Below are 18,080 nucleotides of genomic sequence, written 5' to 3' on the forward strand. Positions count from 1 at the left end.
CTGGTAACACTGACTATTGTAGCAAGTCTAATTGCCACTATTTTTTTACATATTCAATGCTAAGTAAGGCAGGCATTCCTTCAGCATGGTGTAGTTAGTATTGTTTCCCCATTTACACCAAGACACAGTGCCTGCATCTGTCCTACAGACAAAAGAGAACTCAGGCTCCCTTTATACTCTGCATATGTCATGTACTACCATTTGCAAATGATTATTGCCATTTGTTTACACGTGCTTCAGTCAGCTGATGACACTTCCTGTAGCGTCAATATCAAGACGCAGCATCTCGCAGCAAACTGAGAGAATTTGTCAGCAACCAGGCTTTGTGTGCCACTCATTTGGCTGTTATACATATACATATACTTTGTATTTTGGTGCAAAACAAATAATGTCAATATATATATTTGACTTGACATTTTCAAAATCCCGAGAAAACAAGACAAAAACATAATTATTGGCTTCTGTGGACTTTTATATGATACAATGTATATATAGATACAATATATATATATATATATACATATACATATATATGTTTAAAAACAAATACATTAAAAAGAAATTTACATTAATATATAAAGATTTAAGAATAAACATGAAATGTTTATGTCTCATTGTTCTTGTTTTCTCTGTTAAAAGGGAAGCCCTACGATGGACTCTGTTCACTATGCAGACCACTGGCCATGTTTTAGTGGGTACTTCATGTTATATTCAGCATCTTATTGATGAGGATGAGAAAACGGAGGCACAACGGGTAACGCCTACATGTGTCATCAAGCAGTTACAACATTAAAGGATGGTGGCCTGTTTCACAGCTTCACTCTAAAAAGTGTGCACTATACTGCTTTATCTTGCTATTTTTTCTAAAAGTATATTTGTGAATTATTTACTTCTGTGTAAACAGTAATATAGATTATAAACTGTGCAAACAATTTCATATTTTACTACTAATACTGTATTTCTACCTACAATTTATTGATCTACTAAAATTAGAGTTGTCCAAGTTAACATGTTATAGTATAAATTAACATGTTATCTCATTCATTTGACTGTAATTTATAAATTCCATCCTCACAAAATGGTAAATACAACTTTTACACTTACTCTATTTTGATTTGTTTTGTTTCCTTAAAAAATATAATAAATGTAACAATGTAACTAAACTACAATAAATAAATAAAATATTTCATCAGTTGTTTGATAAGTTTGTCAATTGACAGCCCTGTTAAAATAGTTTTAAACTATTTACATTGTTAAAGGGTTAGTTCACGCAAAAATGAAATTTCTGTCATTAATGGCTCATTCTAATGTCGTTCCACACCTGTAAGACCTCCGTTCATCTTCAGAATACAGTTTAAGATATTTTATATTTAGTCCGAGAGCGTATGGGAGTGTATGCACACTATACTGTCCATGTCCAGAAAGGTAATAAAAACATCATCAGAGTAGTCCATATGTGACATTAGTTTGTTCATTAGAATCTCTTGAAGCATTGAAAATACATGTTGATTTGATGAATGTTTCTCAAAGCTTGGTATAAACTTTCTCTGTCAACTCAGGTTTAATCCAGAGTTAAGCCTAGTTCAGACTGCACGATTTTCAAACTCGTCGAACTCGGTCACTGCTCTTTTCACACTGCATGACTATCTGGGGTATCATTCAGTCACTGCTGTGTTCACACTGCACGGTGGTTTGATGACAGAGGAGTTCACACTGCATGACTGAACAAGAGGAAGAATCGCCGACAACTCTCTATCTCTCCGGTGCGCAATCTACGTTTCCGAAACACACGTGCGATGTGACAAGTAAACATCGCAAGATCACACGTGCGTCAGACCAGAGTTCTCGCGCGAGACTGGGAATTGAAAAAGTTTGCTTCAAATTGTATGTGCTGATTTGTGGAGAAAAAGAAAAAAAGATTATGGCGGAAGAAATTGTTGGAGAGACAGAGGGAGCCAGGATTGTGTTCTGCAAAGACAGTTTGAGGTAAATAAACAATTTTGTAATGCGCTGCTGCTGTGGCTGGATGTGCAAATGTTTGGCCTTTGTTTCTGTTTGATAGAATTATAAATATATCTATTAAAATACTGAAATTCTGCTCTATAACTCCTCCCTGAATGTCCTGCTGCCCTATATCTCATTCTCTCATTGGCTTTCGGTGTAATTTTCAGTCAGAACGCTGTTCACACAGCAGGAGTTTGAATCGCCGACAGGTCCAGATATTTAGCATGCCAAATATCTCACCGGCATCAGCGACTCGTCGGCGATTCTCTCTGATCGCGTCTTTGATTATTGACACTGCGTGATTGTCTGAAAGAACTGATTGACACCGACCGATTTGCCTATGATCTCGGGCATTTGTCGGCGATTTCACAAAACCTGTTGGCGACTCAAAATCGGGGCAAAAATCGGGCAGTGTGAACTAGGCTTTAGAGATTAACTCTGAAGCGCGTGCACCTGAAAGTGTGACACGTGCGGCAAACAGCCAATCACAGTATCTGTTTGATTTACTTGTTTTCTGAAAATTGAGAGATCGTTTTGAAAATTATCATGAAATTAAATGCGCTTACTACGCAGGAATAAACAGTGCTGGTGCTGCAGCGACAGTTTGAGAAGGCAGATTAAAGCATATCTGACATATCTAAAATATAAAATATTTATATTTTTTAATTTTATTTTTTTAATTTTAATTTTAAATAATTTATATCTAAAATATGCCAATTGTAGGTTCACAAAGAGCTTAAATTAATACATGTTTTTTAAAAGAATTATGAATGCATGTTTTATATTGATATTAATATTTGCCTATTTGTCAATTCATATAAAAATTCTATGAATATATTGTATTAATTACAATTATTTATAATTATTATAATATAAATATAATAAATAATTAGCGCCAAAGGATGAGCAGTTTTGTCATCAATGTTTTTTTCACTATAAACTGCAAATTTGGAACGAGCGATATAGGGGTGTGGCTTTATTGTGTCTTTACTTGCAGCTGATTGGTCCAGTTTGGATTTGCGATCTTTAAAACCTGCTCCAGAGCAGGTTAGCCCTGTAGTGTGTTACCATGGTGAAGAACACTGCTAAAAACCAATTCACCTTCTTGAGCCCAGAAAACCAGAGTTTGCTCAAACTAATCTTGAACTTACCTGATAGCAACTGAAACCAGCTTTGTGCAACAGGCCACAGGTCTCGTTTGAGCAAAGGACTTATCTGTTGACACCAATGGTGTGTTTCAATCAGCTCCCTAGTTCAGTAGTCAGTGCACTGATTAGGGAGTCAGCCATTTTAATGTTACATGTATACCTTTCTGCTGTGTTATTTGTGTTTTGAGTTCAGCCCCCGTGACCCAGGCTGCGTCCGAAACCTGGAAAATGCTGCCTTTAGAGGACACATTTCAAGGCAGGAAGGCATCAAGCAATGTCCGAAATCTAATGTTTGCTTCACTTCCTGTCTCCTGAGAGACCTTCATCTGATCGATTTTTGAAGGCAGCATACATGTATCCTTCATTGCCTTTGATATCCCACAATCCTGTGCTTTCCATTCTGAGACAGTTGAGCTGGGGAAATAAGATGGCGTCCGAAAGCTGTGTTTGCTGGTCAGTTTGTGTGTAAATGTATGTTTTAAACTAATATTTTCCACTTCTAAAGTAATTTCTAGCGAGAAATGAGTAATGTAGTAATTTAATATTTGTTTACTTCTCACCAAAGCGCTCTCTAGTTTTGTGAGGTGCCTTCATGCACAAAAAACTGCCTTACAAGCCATTGCCTGATAAGGCAGCGAGGCAACGAGTCAGCTGCCTAGGTTTTTGGATGCAGCCCCAGTTTCTCCCCAGTCGTCCTAATGAGTTATGTACTATCACCTGTGTCCTGTCAATTACCTCATTTGCCCCTGTGTATTTAGTTCTCTTTTTCCCCTCAGTGTTTGTCCATTGACATTTGTGTATTGTAGTTTGTTTGGATGTTCCTGGGTTGATTCTATTAAAAGTTTCCTGTTCCTAGTTCGCCAAGTCCTGTTCACTTTTGTAACATTTAAAGCTTTAGCTCGCATGCTTTAGTGAGCTGATTGTTTCTGTCATATTTATTTGCCATGCGCTTTTTGCACATGAGCATTTCTTTCTGTTTGCCATGTGCTCTTTATCTTGATTCTACCCCCTTGTTACCTTGTTATTAGTTAATTTCCCCACCTGATCTTCGTTATTACCCTTCTCATTTCCTTTCCTATTTATTTCCCTCTGTGCCCTGTCCTCTGCCAATTTGTTATGGATGTTTGCCTTAGGTGTTAATTTCCTGACATGGCCGATCCTGCCTGCAGTGCTTATGTGCTGTGTTAAGGTAAGATCACACCTAACACAAATAGGGCATCTGGGGCGAATGATTTTCATGTTAAGTCAATGGAAAGGTGCGTTGACACGCGTCTGGAGGTCCTGCTGCGCATTAAAGGAGTACTTCAGTGCTGGGAAGATGAATCTGTATTTAAACTGGTTCCTCAATGTAGTAGAAATGTGAAATTATTTTTTAATTTGGTGCCTTCTAGACTGAGAAAAGACAAAAAAAATTATTTTTGTCTCATGGGGATGAAAGACTACAATTCCCAGAATGCTTCGCTGCCCTATGAGGCCATTCCCAAAGCCACCAACTTGATTACAGTGACTGAGTTAGAGAAGACACTACAATTAAAAACTGAACGTGTCTGTTCAATATAATGAGTGAGTCACCGCGCGAGTATCACAGCACTGAGCACTTACTGCACGAGTAAAAAAAATGAGCTGATTAGGTCTCGTGATGAGAGCTGAGGTAATCGCGACTACACTCACAGCATACATTCACAACGCGAGTTCAGTCTGGCGCGTTTCAGTTCATGCCTTTGCAAGCTTAACTTTCATAGAAATTAATTTAAGAAGTTAGAAGACGTACATTGCTCACCATATCCGTTTAAATGAGTGCCTGTAGCTGAGCTCTCCCTGCGAGCTGAGTGTAATCTCCCATCCCCCATGCGCAGATTCAAAACATGCGGAAATGACTCCCTCTGCTGGCTGTAGTCTTTAGCCTTTGGCCAAACATTCCTCCTATGATGCAAATATCATCAATTTGCATCATAGGAGGAATTTTTCCAGAAATAAAATGCATAAATCTCTTGTCTCAGGGGGATATGAGGGGGGAAAGCACAATCATTTGAATATACTCCAGGGTTTCTACTGATACAAAGCCATATGCTAATCGCTGAAGTAACCCTTTAAGGCTTGTTTATACTTTTGCCTGGCTCCGCTGTGCGAGCCTCCGCTGACTGTGCGCACTCCTCCCTAAACGGACGAGGCGTTTATACTTGACGTGCTTGCCGTTGTGCTATTCTTTGAAACGACAGAGGGCTTCTCGGAGTAATTGTTCTATAAACCAACAGGAAAAGGCGTCGAGAAGAAGAGGGCTAACGTACACCGGTGATATTTATTTTCGTACATTTTACCAAAAACCACACCACAAAAGAATCGTGTAAAACTCAGTAAATCTTTGCTTGATATTATTACTTGTGACATGAGAACAAAATATGCACTAAATTAACAATCTCTTAAATATTTCCTAATTTCACTAAACTTCAGTGTCGTGATTTTATTTATTTATTTGGTTAAACATGGATCATTATTTAAAATGGCTTATTCTGCTTTTGTAAGCTAATTTAGTAAATATAAGCACCTAATTTGTATGTGCAAACTGGGGGCCGTGTGATGAGACGTCATGCTCGGCTAGATTCGCCGAGAACTCGTTTATCTTCGGATGAGGAGCTGTGCGCTGAGTTACAAAAAATCCGCTACACACCGCCAGGCGAAATGGGGTCTTGCAGACCCAACGCACACGGCCGCCCCCTCCATGGCGACGGCATTTTTGCCGCGCGCACCCTCACGCTCATGCGGGTGTGTCAAGTATAAACAAGGCTTTAGATGCATTTCACACGACGCGATTCCGCCTCATTCGCTCGTCCAGTTTGCGAGAATAACGCAAATTTGAAGCAAATTGAGCGTCTTGCGCGATACGCGCGTTAAGCCTTGTCTATACTCAACACGTCCGCATGAGCGCGAGGGTGCGCGCGGCAAAAATGACGTCGACGTGGAGGGGGCGGTCGTGCGTGTTCGGTCCGCAAGACCCCATTTCGCCTGGCGGTGTGCAGCGGATTTTTTGTAACTCCGCGCGCAGCTCCGCATCCAAAGATGAACGAGTTCTCGGCGAATCTAGCCGAGCATTACATCTCATCACACCGGCACCAGTTTGCACATACAAATTAGGTGCTTATATTTACAAAATGAGCCTACAAAAGCAGAAATAAGCCATTTTATATAAAGATCCATGTTTAACCAAATAAATAAATCAATCACGACACTAAAGGTTAGTGAAATTAGGAAATATTTAAGAGATTGTTAATTTAGTGCATATTTTGTTCTCATGTCACAAGTAATAATATCAAGCTTTATCAAGGATTAATGAGTTTTACACGATTGTTTTGTGGTGTGGTTTTTGGTGAAATATACTAAAATAAATATCACCTGTGTACGTTAGCCCACTTCTTCTCGACGCTTTTTCCTGTTGGTTTATAGAACAATTACTCCAAGTCGCCCTCTGCCATTTCAAAGAATAGCACAACGGCGAACGCGTCAAGTATAAACGCCTCGTCCGTTTGGGAAGGAGTGCGCAGTCAGTGGAGGCTCGCGCAGCGGAGCCAGGCGAAAGTATAAATAAGCCTTTATGCATGAGTGGTGCTTTTTGTGCACTTTGGCGTTAATTCGCGCCACGTTAACCAATGAGGAGCCTGCTTGCTGCTGTCACGTGGTAAAGTGACGTGATAAACCCTGCATACAATTAAAAAAAACTGATATTTTGTCACTAAATGTATTTGTAATGCTTTTCAGTTAATAATGTAGTTGTGTAAACCTAAAATATGTGGTTTACCTATAAAGACAGTGCCTTTTAAAACAAACACTTTTGCGTTTTTGGAGATCCAGGCGATCTCCGGACGCTCAGCGCTCGTTAACCCCGATGAGAGCAGCCTTTCCTTGGCCAGTCCTTTTGGCGTTTGCCGCTGACTCGGATGTCTATGTAGAGGTTAAACATGACATATACTTCGTCTTGTGTACATCTAATGGGCAATCTTTGATCCAATTAATATATTGATGCCTACCAAATCATTTTGACTGAGGGCAAAGTGAAGTTTCATAACTTTATATTTTATTTTAAGGTCCACTGAAATCAAAATGTAAGTTTTTTAGCTTTTAGTATGACTGTGTTAGCCTTAAAGTTATGAATAAGCTGGTATGTTCCAAAACTATGATAAAATTTGCATTTAGGAGATTTTGGTGACATCATCGCAGACTTCACTTTCTCGTCAAATCTTCTGTCCAATCAAAATGCTCTCTAGAATCTAAAGCCTGCCCCCTTGAAGCTGCTGCTGAAATCGGTCAGTTGTTATCATACATTTACTAATTTCTACATTGTGCAAGGCACATAGCACACTATATATGTGATAGGAAATGATTCAGTGTAAATATGCTTTCATTTGAGGCAAATAAAGTCTGTTTTCACGTTAGTTTCACACACCGCAGCAGCTCACACACCTCAACGGCTCTGGTCTAAATTTAGACTACAGACATGAGAGCGCAGCGCGGATCATATGCGCGAGTCCGCGCAGGCAACAAACATATCGACCCATTTGAATTCTGCACAGAATGCTGCATTTTAAAGTGATATGGAGGAGATTATGATGATAAACAGTGTTAGAGGAAACTGGCTTTACCAAACAGAGAAGGTCCACTCTTGCGCTCTAGTCAAACTGTATAGTAATGAAACGCTATTGGCTGTTTCAAAAAGGGGAGGAGCTGCTAACAGCTGAAACCGTTTCAGGGGAAATTACGTCAACATATTAAATAATGCGGCGCGTTTCCAGGCACTTCAGTGGACCTTTAAATATACATGCAGTGAAGATAATCCAGGTAGTGTGTTGGCTGAACCACATGTGTGGCTGTTATGCTTAATGTATTTCACCCGGAGCACCTTTAACACGCGTCTATTTTGCTTCAAATGCTCGATTTCTACGCGCGTCAAACTAGACGCGGTAGACGCGATTTTTATGGTCAATTCGCGTTTGTGTGAACACAGTGTTTGGGTGACCAAGCGTCCTGTTTTTCCAGGACATAGACATTTTGGTTATAGATAGTATTTTGTAATATAAAAAAATATATTTATACAGAAATGGCATACTTTAAATGTATTGAAATTCATAAGGCATCTTTGAGTAAACTTCGAGTATTATTTGAGTATCTCATTGCCGGCCCGAGTGTCTTGGTTTTTGGTAATCAAAATATGCTCACCCTATGCTGGGCTTCATTCCTGCTGCTGCTTGGCTGGGTCTATTTTAACAACTGGCTGCCTGGTGCAGTCATAACAAACTGTAGCTGAAAATGCTCAAAACAGTGGAGAAGATAGTGGACTGGAGGAACACCCCAGGACTCCCATCATGAACAACAGTGTGGACACAGTGGATTAGGTTCTGGGGCACCACCATCTCTCAGGAACTAAAGTGGAAAAATTATTATGACTCCACTGTGAAAATGGCCCAGCAGAGATTGTGCTTCCTTCGCCAGCTGAGGAAGTTCAACCTACCAGACTGATCTCATGAAATGGCGTATGTATGACACGCCAATTCGTATGCCATTTTGGCGTGCTATCAAGATGCATAATCGATTTTTAGCGTGTTTATCAACGGCGTTTCATTCTATCCCCCTAAACTGCCCCTACCCCTAAACCTACCCATCACACACACACACACACACAGCCCCTAAACCTACTCATCACAAGAAACATTCAGCTTTTTTATATTTAAAAAACCTAAATTTAATATGTTTATAAATCCATTTACCTTGTGGACACACACACACACACACACACACACACACACACACACACACACACACACACACACACACACACACACATACACATATTCAGACACATTTTGAACGCATCACTCCAACAACTCTTCCCTTATCCTACCCATTTGTGTATTTTTGTGTACAAAGGGACGCAATCATCATTTCATTGACTAAAACATTAAGATCAACTCTGTTCTTCACATGACGATATCGTATGACTTCAGAAGACTTGGAATGCAACATGAGTTAATACTTTTACGTATGATTTAATGCCCGTTACTTGTTTTATATTGTTGAGAGTGGGTAGGTTTAGGGTAGGAGTGGAGTTAGTTGCTCCAAAATATAAAATTAGGCTATAAATATTAATTCTGTGAGATCAGGTTGGCGGAATCGCACAGCGTAGACATACACACAAAGAAGATGGTTAGTTTAGGTGTAGACATACACGCGAAGATGATGGTTCGTTTAGGCGTAGACGTACACATGGAATCACACAGCGTAGACATACACGCGGATAGCTCAAAATGCGTACAGATAACACGCCACTAGGCTTTAGAAAGTGGCGTGTATGTTTACGCAAAGTCATGATGTCATGTTGAACCTGCCACAGAAGCTGCTGACATAGTTTAGCCATCATTGAGTCTGTCATGTGGTCATCTATAACTGTCTGGTTTGGTTAAACCACCAAATAAGACATCAGAAGACTACAACAGACAGTCTGGGCAGAGGGGAGAAGATTATTGGTGCCCTCCTGTCCACCCTCCAGGACCCGTACTCTTCCAGAGTGACAAAAAGGGCAGGTAAAATCATCACAGACTCCACTCCACTCACCCCAACCCCAACCACAACCTGAACTGTTGCTGTTGGATCACTAGGCACTATAATATATAGGCACAGGAACAGCTTCTTCCTACAGTTTCCCTCTTGAACAATAAAATGCATCCAAAGTTCAATACCTAAATTTTGTGCAATATGCGTGAATTTATTTAGTCCTATTTTTATTCATATTAGTATTGACAATACTGAATATGTCCATTCTCTGTAAATGCTTATTCTGATTAAACCTGTGTCTTTATACTTGTGTATATTTGTTATTCTTAAAGGGTTACTTCAGCGATTAGCATATGGCTTTCTATCAGTAGAAACCCTGGAGTATATTTGAATGATCGTGCTCCCATCACACGAGAGTTCATTCATCATGATGAATTTAATCTGACTCCTGCTCTGTTTGTGCTGTGACATTCCCTCAGTGGCTAAATCTCATTATATTGAGCAGACACGTTTAGTTTTAATTGTAGTGTCTGTTCTCTAACTGAACTGATTTTATGAAAATGAACGCAGTGATCCAGTGATTCAGTAGCAGTGGCTTTGGGAGTGGCCTCGTAGGGCAGCAAAGCATTCTGGGAATTGTTGTCTTTCATCCCCATGAGACAAAAATATATTTTCTGTCTTCTCTCAGTCTTGAAAGCACCAAATTCAAATATAATTTCAAATTTTTACTACATTAATGACCCAGTTTAAATACAGATTCTTCATCCCAGTGCTAAAGTACCCTTTTAAATATTATTATGACAGCAACAGCAACAAAAAAAAACAAAAAACAAACAAAAACTGAGCTACATTCAAATGTGGTTTGAAATCCTGTTAAAAAAATGGCATTTCTGGAAATCCGTTTCAATCTTTTGCTCTGATCGGATTGCCGGACGAGCAACGGAGGCATGTTTTTAAACCGGTGGAATCGACAGCATTGAATAAAACCAATATATTTCCTCCTTGACGTGGTGGAATGTAACGAAGTACAAATACTTCGTTACTTTACTTAAGTACATTTTTCACGTATCTGTACTTTACTTAAGTAGAATAAATAGTTTATAACAACGTTTCGTTACATTTTCGTTACATTTTCTGATCAGTTTCAGGGCTCGAGATTAAGGTTTGCCCGGATAATAATATATAATGTACATTATAGGCTAATGAATTGACGGTTGCGCTGTTGAGGCTCGCGCAGCCTCTCGAGGAGAAATGGAAACAAATCAGCCCCGCTCACACAAAGAAACTCAGTAACATACTGCATTAAAAATTCTAAATGTTTAGTTTTTATATTTTATAACAGTTAAAAAAAACATCACATGACAGGACCAACGAGTGTAGTTTTCCTGAATACCATCACGACAGAAAATGTGACACTGATTTCATTTGACAGTTCCATAAACAATTAATTAACATCAAGTCACTTACATTTTATTGATTGCTTTATTGCTTTTGTTCTATTTCAGCAGCGAAAATATTTCCAAGATCAGATTTCCACATCTGAACCATAACGTATTGCACAGCAACAATGCGTTACTGAATCAAAGACTCAATGCCCTATTCATAAACGACTGCCTCATTTATGAACGAATTAGCCGTTTGAACGAATCGACTCAATGACTCTCTCATAAGGATTCACCTGCCGCCATCTACTGGTGGTTTAGTTAACTTTTTTTTGTTAAAACAATCTCAAAGCATTATTTAGTGCAGTTGTAATTTTTCAGCGTTAATTTTTTAATTTGATTGGTAACAACCCTATTGTATCTTATTCTAATTTAATTATTAATCAAATTTAAGAATATAAAGGGAAAGCTGAAGCAAAGCCTATATTTAATAAGAATAGGGGAAAATGTCCTTTATAAAAAGTAAAAATATCATAAATATGAAGATTTAAATACATCAAAGCTGATGAGAATGTTGCTTCAGAAAAATGACATTTAACTTTGCAGACAACCAGAATTGTAAGTCAGAATGGTAAGAACAATTACATTAACCCAAAACTAACTAAATTAAAATGCCACCGCTCATACTGTTTTCTTCTTTTTAATTATTAGAATTAGACATTAAGAGAATACATTTTTATGCAAGTACTTTTACTTTTAATACTTAAAGTACATTTAAAATCAGGTACTTTTTACTTTTTACTTAAGTAGGGTTGTCGTTGTAGTACTTCTACTTTTACTAAAGTAAATATATTTCTGGTTACTTGTACTTTTACTTAAGTACTGAGATTCAGTACTTCCTCCACCACTGCCTCCTTGCGAGGGAATACTCTGGCTGGTGGCCAGGGTGATCTGACAATGACTGTATGGAACAAACGGACAAGTCTTCCTCGGGCCACACCCCCTTCCACATCATAAACCATGGAGCTTCCGGTTGAGCCTGGTTCCTCTCGGGGACCCAGTGTTTCATTTGGAGTTTCGGCATCCCCCATTGAACCAAAATTGGTCAAAAATTGCATCTTCATAATCTTTATAAAAAATCTATAACTCGCGCACCACAAAACTAGACACATATGGTATCATTTGAAAGATTAGAACCTCAGCTTTCTTAACCCAATAACTTTTGCATTTGTATTACATAGAAGAAAATAATATGGTCTGAATTCGACCCCCACCCCCAATGTGAATCGTGTCAATTATAGGGAAAGAATGCGGTTTTGTGGGAGTCACGTGGCTCTGGCGAAGATGGCTGGCTCATCGATTAGCTCTGACTACTTGTACACAAAAAAAGTTATTTTAGTAACCTGTAAATGCAACTAATTGTTTATCAAAACTAACAATTAAAGTATATATAAACATCTGGCTGCAAAACAGTGTGACATTTTTACCAGAGTGAGAGTCATAGAACAGGCATAGAAAAACAGAAATCTCAGGCCGATCCTGACCTGACTGCCATGGCAGATACATCAGCTGTGTTGGCCGAGTTAAAAATTCTGTAACGTCCAATGAAAAAGAATTGACGATGCGGAAGACCGCATTGTGGCAATGGAAAGCTGAATAGATACAACTGACTCCTTCATCACCTCAGCGTCTAAAAGTCTGAATGTTCTAAAAGCAAAGGTGGAAGATTTAGAAAACTGCAGTAGGAGAAAGAATCTCCAACTGTTCGGTCTCCGTAAGGGTGCAGAAGGTTCAAGACCGCTTATCGACTTCATTAAAGACACCTGACACACCGTTCTTTTTGGAGAGGGTTCACAGGACATTAGTGTCAGCCCAGCCAAACCAAACCAGCACAGGCCCATTCTCATCCGCTTTCTTAAATTTCAGGAAAAAGAACTGGTGTTTAGCTCAACAAGATACAGAAATGATCTACCATGGAAACAGGCTATATTTCTCTGAGGACTTCTCAGCAGAAACTATGCAACAGTTCCCTGAGTTTAAAAAGTCAAAACTGTTAGCTGATAAAGCTATGTATCGTGGATTCTTTGTTCAAGGTCAAATTTTATTGTATTTTTTAAATATATATACATTTTTCTTTTCTTTCTTTATGTTTGTGTACTGAGACGAGCAGGTTTTTGCCAGTTATTATATGCTCAGAGTTCTTTCGATTATGGGCACGTCCTGTCGTTTGGGGACAGGGCTCATGCCAAAAGGCAAGGGGGGCGTGAAGGAGGAGGTGGGAGCTCGCTGTTTGTCATTCTCACAGTTAAAACTGGTTCAGTGCATTGTGTTTAATCTTTCATTTTTGACTATACACATTGTCAGTCAGTGTAATTTAAGAACTATCAGAAAATACAGAATGCCTGTAGTGATAAAAATTGAATGTCAAAGGGCTAGGTCATCCTATCAAACGCAAACGAGTGCTTATTTTCATCAAGAAAGAAAAAGTTCATATTGCCTTTTTGCAGGAAACCCACCTGTCCGAAGTAAAACTTAAGAGAGACTGGGTGGGCCAAGTATTCTTCTTAAGCGATACAACTAAAAAAAGGGAACAGCTATTATATACAAAAAAATCCCATTTTTAGTTAGACAACAACAGAGATAAAGAAGGACAGTTTATTGTAATATTTATTTTTTATTTTATTTTAATTGCAGAAGTGTGAAGTATGGGTCTCGAGCATACATAAACTGTTGGATGCTAATTTGCATATGTTGATCAATTTGCATAATGAGCATAATTAGCTTAATCGTCCATTTTGAACATATTTTGCACTGTATGGCCAATTTCTACAATATGTGAGTTGTTTTAGAGTATACTGATTTCACTTCTGGCACTTTCAGACATCAAAATGTTAATTCTATAATACATTTGGATAAATTTAGACACATTTGTATTACTTTCGGACAAAATGTTTGGTTATTTTCATGGTAAGACAATAATCTCACATTTCAGAATCACAAGAGCTCTAGGTCTTTGTGAATGTTAATAACCTAAATTTGTTTACATTTCTTGAGGTCCAGTCATGTTTTTATGCAAATAAGCTGCTGCAGTTGGCTGTTGTAAAAGTAGTAATAAGTATGTTGTAAGAAAAGGAGCATAGTCTAGTTTTAAAGTCGAAATTCACCTTGTAAATATTTTTTTTTCTTATATTGCCTTAACATTCGTGGAAAAATCAGTCAAGGGGTTTAATGTTGACTTTTTTTAATGTTGACATTACTAATGTTTTCACATTATGATAAAAGGTGGACAGAGTTCTAATGACAGTATTGTTTAATACTTTGTGAATTTCTAGTCAGATCCATTTTGGGGGTGAATCTCGTGTTCTAAATTTTTTATTTAAAAACATGATTTAAAATTGTTGGATTTGTTGCCATACATGAGACATTGTCAAACATTATTGCTTCATCAGTTTCTGTCACAAATTTTGCTACAGCTCATATACTTCTCGCTCTAGAAATGTGAGCAAACACAAGTAAGACTCATGTCAGAGTCAACCGGGAAAGCGAATAATTCGCTCTCAACTCTCTGCCTCGGAGTAATCAAAACAGTATTTGTTCTGTGGTCTTATTTGTGAAGAAAAAAAACTCTAAAAATCCTAACAGGTAAACATACTTTTTTATGTGAAAAAACAAACAAACAAATTTTTATGTGAATTTAGATAGGCCAGGGCTTCCACATCCTTCAAAGATGCGATTTTGTCTAAATGTGATGAGCGGCAGGATAATTGGGCAGAAGTTGTGAAGCTACGGGTAAATGGCATAATGGACCTACCTGCAGCTGATGCTCAGTATCACTCCAAGTGTTAAAATGCTTTCAGGAAGATAAATAAAATTGACTCAAGTGCAGCTGCTGGTAAGCCAATTGACAGCTGCCTGTCTTGTATGGCAAGTATATAGTGTATATTCATAGTTCGTTGATCACACATGGTGATGGACTTAGGTGATGTCATCTCATTGGGTGTGCTTTCACACTAGCTCTTTTGGTGCGCACCTGGAGTTTGGTTCGTTTGGATGATGTGAACGCTGTCTTCTGAACTTGAGTCTGCTTAAAAAGTTGATCTGGGGTTCGGTTCATGTGAACTCTGGTTTGCTGCTGATGTGAACGATCTTGTGCTAAATCGCGGAAGTTATCCGCTATTAATGATGTATGTGATGGTAAAAACTTGTGTTTTCTGTGTTTCACTCATTTTCCTGACGAGCATCACTGACATACTGCAAGCAGAGAGCTGTAGATCTCATTTCTGCTCGTCTTCAGCATTATTTGGAGCATTTGCAGTTGGCTATGTTCTTGGCAGATAAACACAAGTGCTATTACGTACTAAAGATCTGGTAACAAAACCAACGGTTCAAGAATAAAAATATAAAAGTGAGGTGAGGTGAGCAACACTATTAATTTTACCACCTTCGCGCTTGCCGTCATTAGCAAGCAACAGGGTAAATAGTTGCTGCTTTGATGACGCAGACAAACCCAAATGAACACAATTCAGTGGGGGCAGGGGGAGAGGGGAGCAATCGAACTGTGAAAAGTGTGAAAAGCACCCTTAAAGAGGTTTGAAATAAAGATTCCAATGAAACCTTTGTAATTTATATAGTACTACACACAATTTACAATGAAATCCTGGCTCAACCCAGGGATGGCTGATTCAATATTATTTCTACACAGCGCGAGGAAAGCTAAAAATAAGTAGGCTAATCTTCTGTTTTAAGCCACCAACGCTCATCTTATAGCCTTTCCCTTACGAGGGAAAACATGCCCGATTGGAGATTTCCTAACACGCTGAACTGAGCAATGCCATTGTACCATTTTAATAGGCTACTTTTAAACACACTGTATAGCTCAGTAATGTCAGTTTTATGTCTTTTCTCAGAGGGGGCGTGATTTTTGTTGGGAAAGCAGGGGAAAGATGCACACTTCAATTAGACATCTTAATGGTTAAGAAAATAAAACTAAATAAATGAATAAATTGATGCTACGATGAGCATTTACTACTTTTGATGGCAGAAAAATGGTTATTTATACACTGACCCGTGCATCACATATGTATCACACAGTTGCAGGATCTGAGTTATGTCAAATACCCATATTAATAATATTAATAATTATTATTGATAATAATATTATTATATTGATAGTCCATTGATTATTATAGGCAACGTGGGGGAGAGGACGCTGGGATCGTCCGTTCGCCGCTTCTCCACCCACAAATCATGTTAACTGTACAATTATTTAGATTTTATTTTATAATGTTTGTGACTAGTCTGACAGTCAGTGCTACAATTGGGACTGTTGCTGATTGCTGGCAGCTACTGAGAGGACGTTGTTCGCCGTTTTTCACCGCCTTTCTGATGTTTATGTTTGAATTGCTGCGGTTGGTTCTGGTTTGAAGGACATTTGATGCTGCTCGTGCAGCTGTTCTGGGTGTCGGCTGCTCACTGGTGGACTGAAGTTTGCACCGACCCCGGTGTGTCGACAGAAGAGCCCGGAAAACTTAGTTTGCCTCCGGCATGGTGCTGCGGTGATCCCCACCATCATCTGGTCTTCAGCTTCCTCGACGACGTCATCAGGACACTGCCGAATTGGGAATATGGAGAAATAGAGCCTCTAGCGCTGGGAGACATGGAGTGGACCACAGTGTACTGGAGCTTACAGAGACTTCCACCATTAGCTCTGTTTTCTGTTCACCATCAGATCTGTTTTCTGTTCACCATCAGCTCTGTTTCTGTTCACCATCAGCTCTGTTTTCTGTTCACCATCAGATCTGTTTCTGTTCACCATCAGCTCTGTTTCTGTTCACCATCAGCTCTGTTTTCTGTTCACCATCAGATCTGTTTCTGTTCACCATCAGCTCTGTTTCTGTTCACCATCAGCTCTGTTTCTGTTCACCATCAGCTCTGTTTCTGTTCACCATCAGCTCTGTTTCTGTTCACCATCAGCTCTGTTTCTGTTCACCATCAGCTCTGTTTTCTGTTCACCTTCAGCTCTGTTTTCTGTTCACCATCAGCTCTGTTTTCTGTTCACCATCAGCTCTGTTTCTGTTCACCTTCAGCTCTGTTTTCTGTTCACCTTCAGCTCTGTTTCTGTTCACCTTCAGCTCTGTTTTCTGTTCACCATCAGCTCTGTTTTCTGTTCACCATCAGCTCTGTTTTCTGTTCACCATCAGCTGTTTTCTGTTCACCATCAGCTCTGTTTCTGTTCACCTTCAGCTCTGTTTTCTGTTCACCTTCAGCTCTGTTTTCTGTTCACCATCAGCTCTGTTTTCTGTTCACCATCAGCTGTTTTCTGTTCACCATCAGCTCTGTTTTCTGTTCACCATCAGCTCTGTTTTCTGTTCACCTTCAGCTCTGTTTTCTGTTCACCATCAGCTCTGTTTTCTGTTCACCATCAGCTGTTTTCTGTTCACCATCAGCTGTTTTCTGTTCACCATCAGCTCTGTTTTCTGTTCACCTTCAGCTCTGTTTTCTGTTCACCTTCAGCTCTGTTTTCTGTTCACCATCAGCTCTGTTTCTGTTCACCTTCAGCTCTGTTTTCTGTTCACCATCAGCTCTGTTTTCTGTTCACCATCAGCTCTGTTTTCTGTTCACCTTCAGCTCTGTTTTCTGTTCACCATCAGCTCTGTTTTCTGTTCACCATCAGCTCTGTTTTCTGTTCACCATCAGCTCTGTTTTCTGTTCACCTTCAGCTCTGTTTTCTGTTCACCTTCAGCTCTGTTTTCTGTTCACCATCAGCTCTGTTTTCTGTTCACCTTCAGCTCTGTTTTCTGTTCACCATCAGCTCTGTTTTCTGTTCACCTTCAGCTCTGTTTTCTGTTCACCATCAGCTCTGTTTTCTGTTCACCTTCAGCTCTGTTTTCTGTTCACCATCAGCTCTGTTTCTGTTCACCTTCAGCTCTGTTTTCTGTTCACCTTCAGCTCTGTTTTCTGTTCACCATAAGCTTCAGCTCTGTTTTCTGTTAACCTTTAGCTCTGT

General features: G+C 39.1%; 1 protein-coding gene across 2 annotated transcripts in view; it reads left to right on the forward strand.

Annotated features, from left to right (window-relative positions):
* Positions 1 to 1,187, forward strand: part of cidec (cell death inducing DFFA like effector c) — a 39,670-nt gene extending 38,483 nt beyond the window's left edge. For both annotated transcript variants that reach the window (XM_067459377.1, XM_067459378.1), the window contains one exon: positions 640 to 1,187. In XM_067459377.1, coding sequence (XP_067315478.1) covers positions 640 to 793 — 154 coding nt within the window. In that variant the 3' untranslated portion in view covers positions 794 to 1,187. The remainder of the gene's footprint in view (positions 1 to 639) is intronic.
* The last annotated feature ends 16,893 nt before the right edge of the window (positions 1,188 to 18,080 follow it).

This window comes from Pseudorasbora parva, chromosome 12 (genome assembly GCF_024679245.1).
Source record: "Pseudorasbora parva isolate DD20220531a chromosome 12, ASM2467924v1, whole genome shotgun sequence".
Lineage (NCBI taxonomy): Eukaryota > Metazoa > Chordata > Actinopteri > Cypriniformes > Gobionidae > Pseudorasbora > Pseudorasbora parva.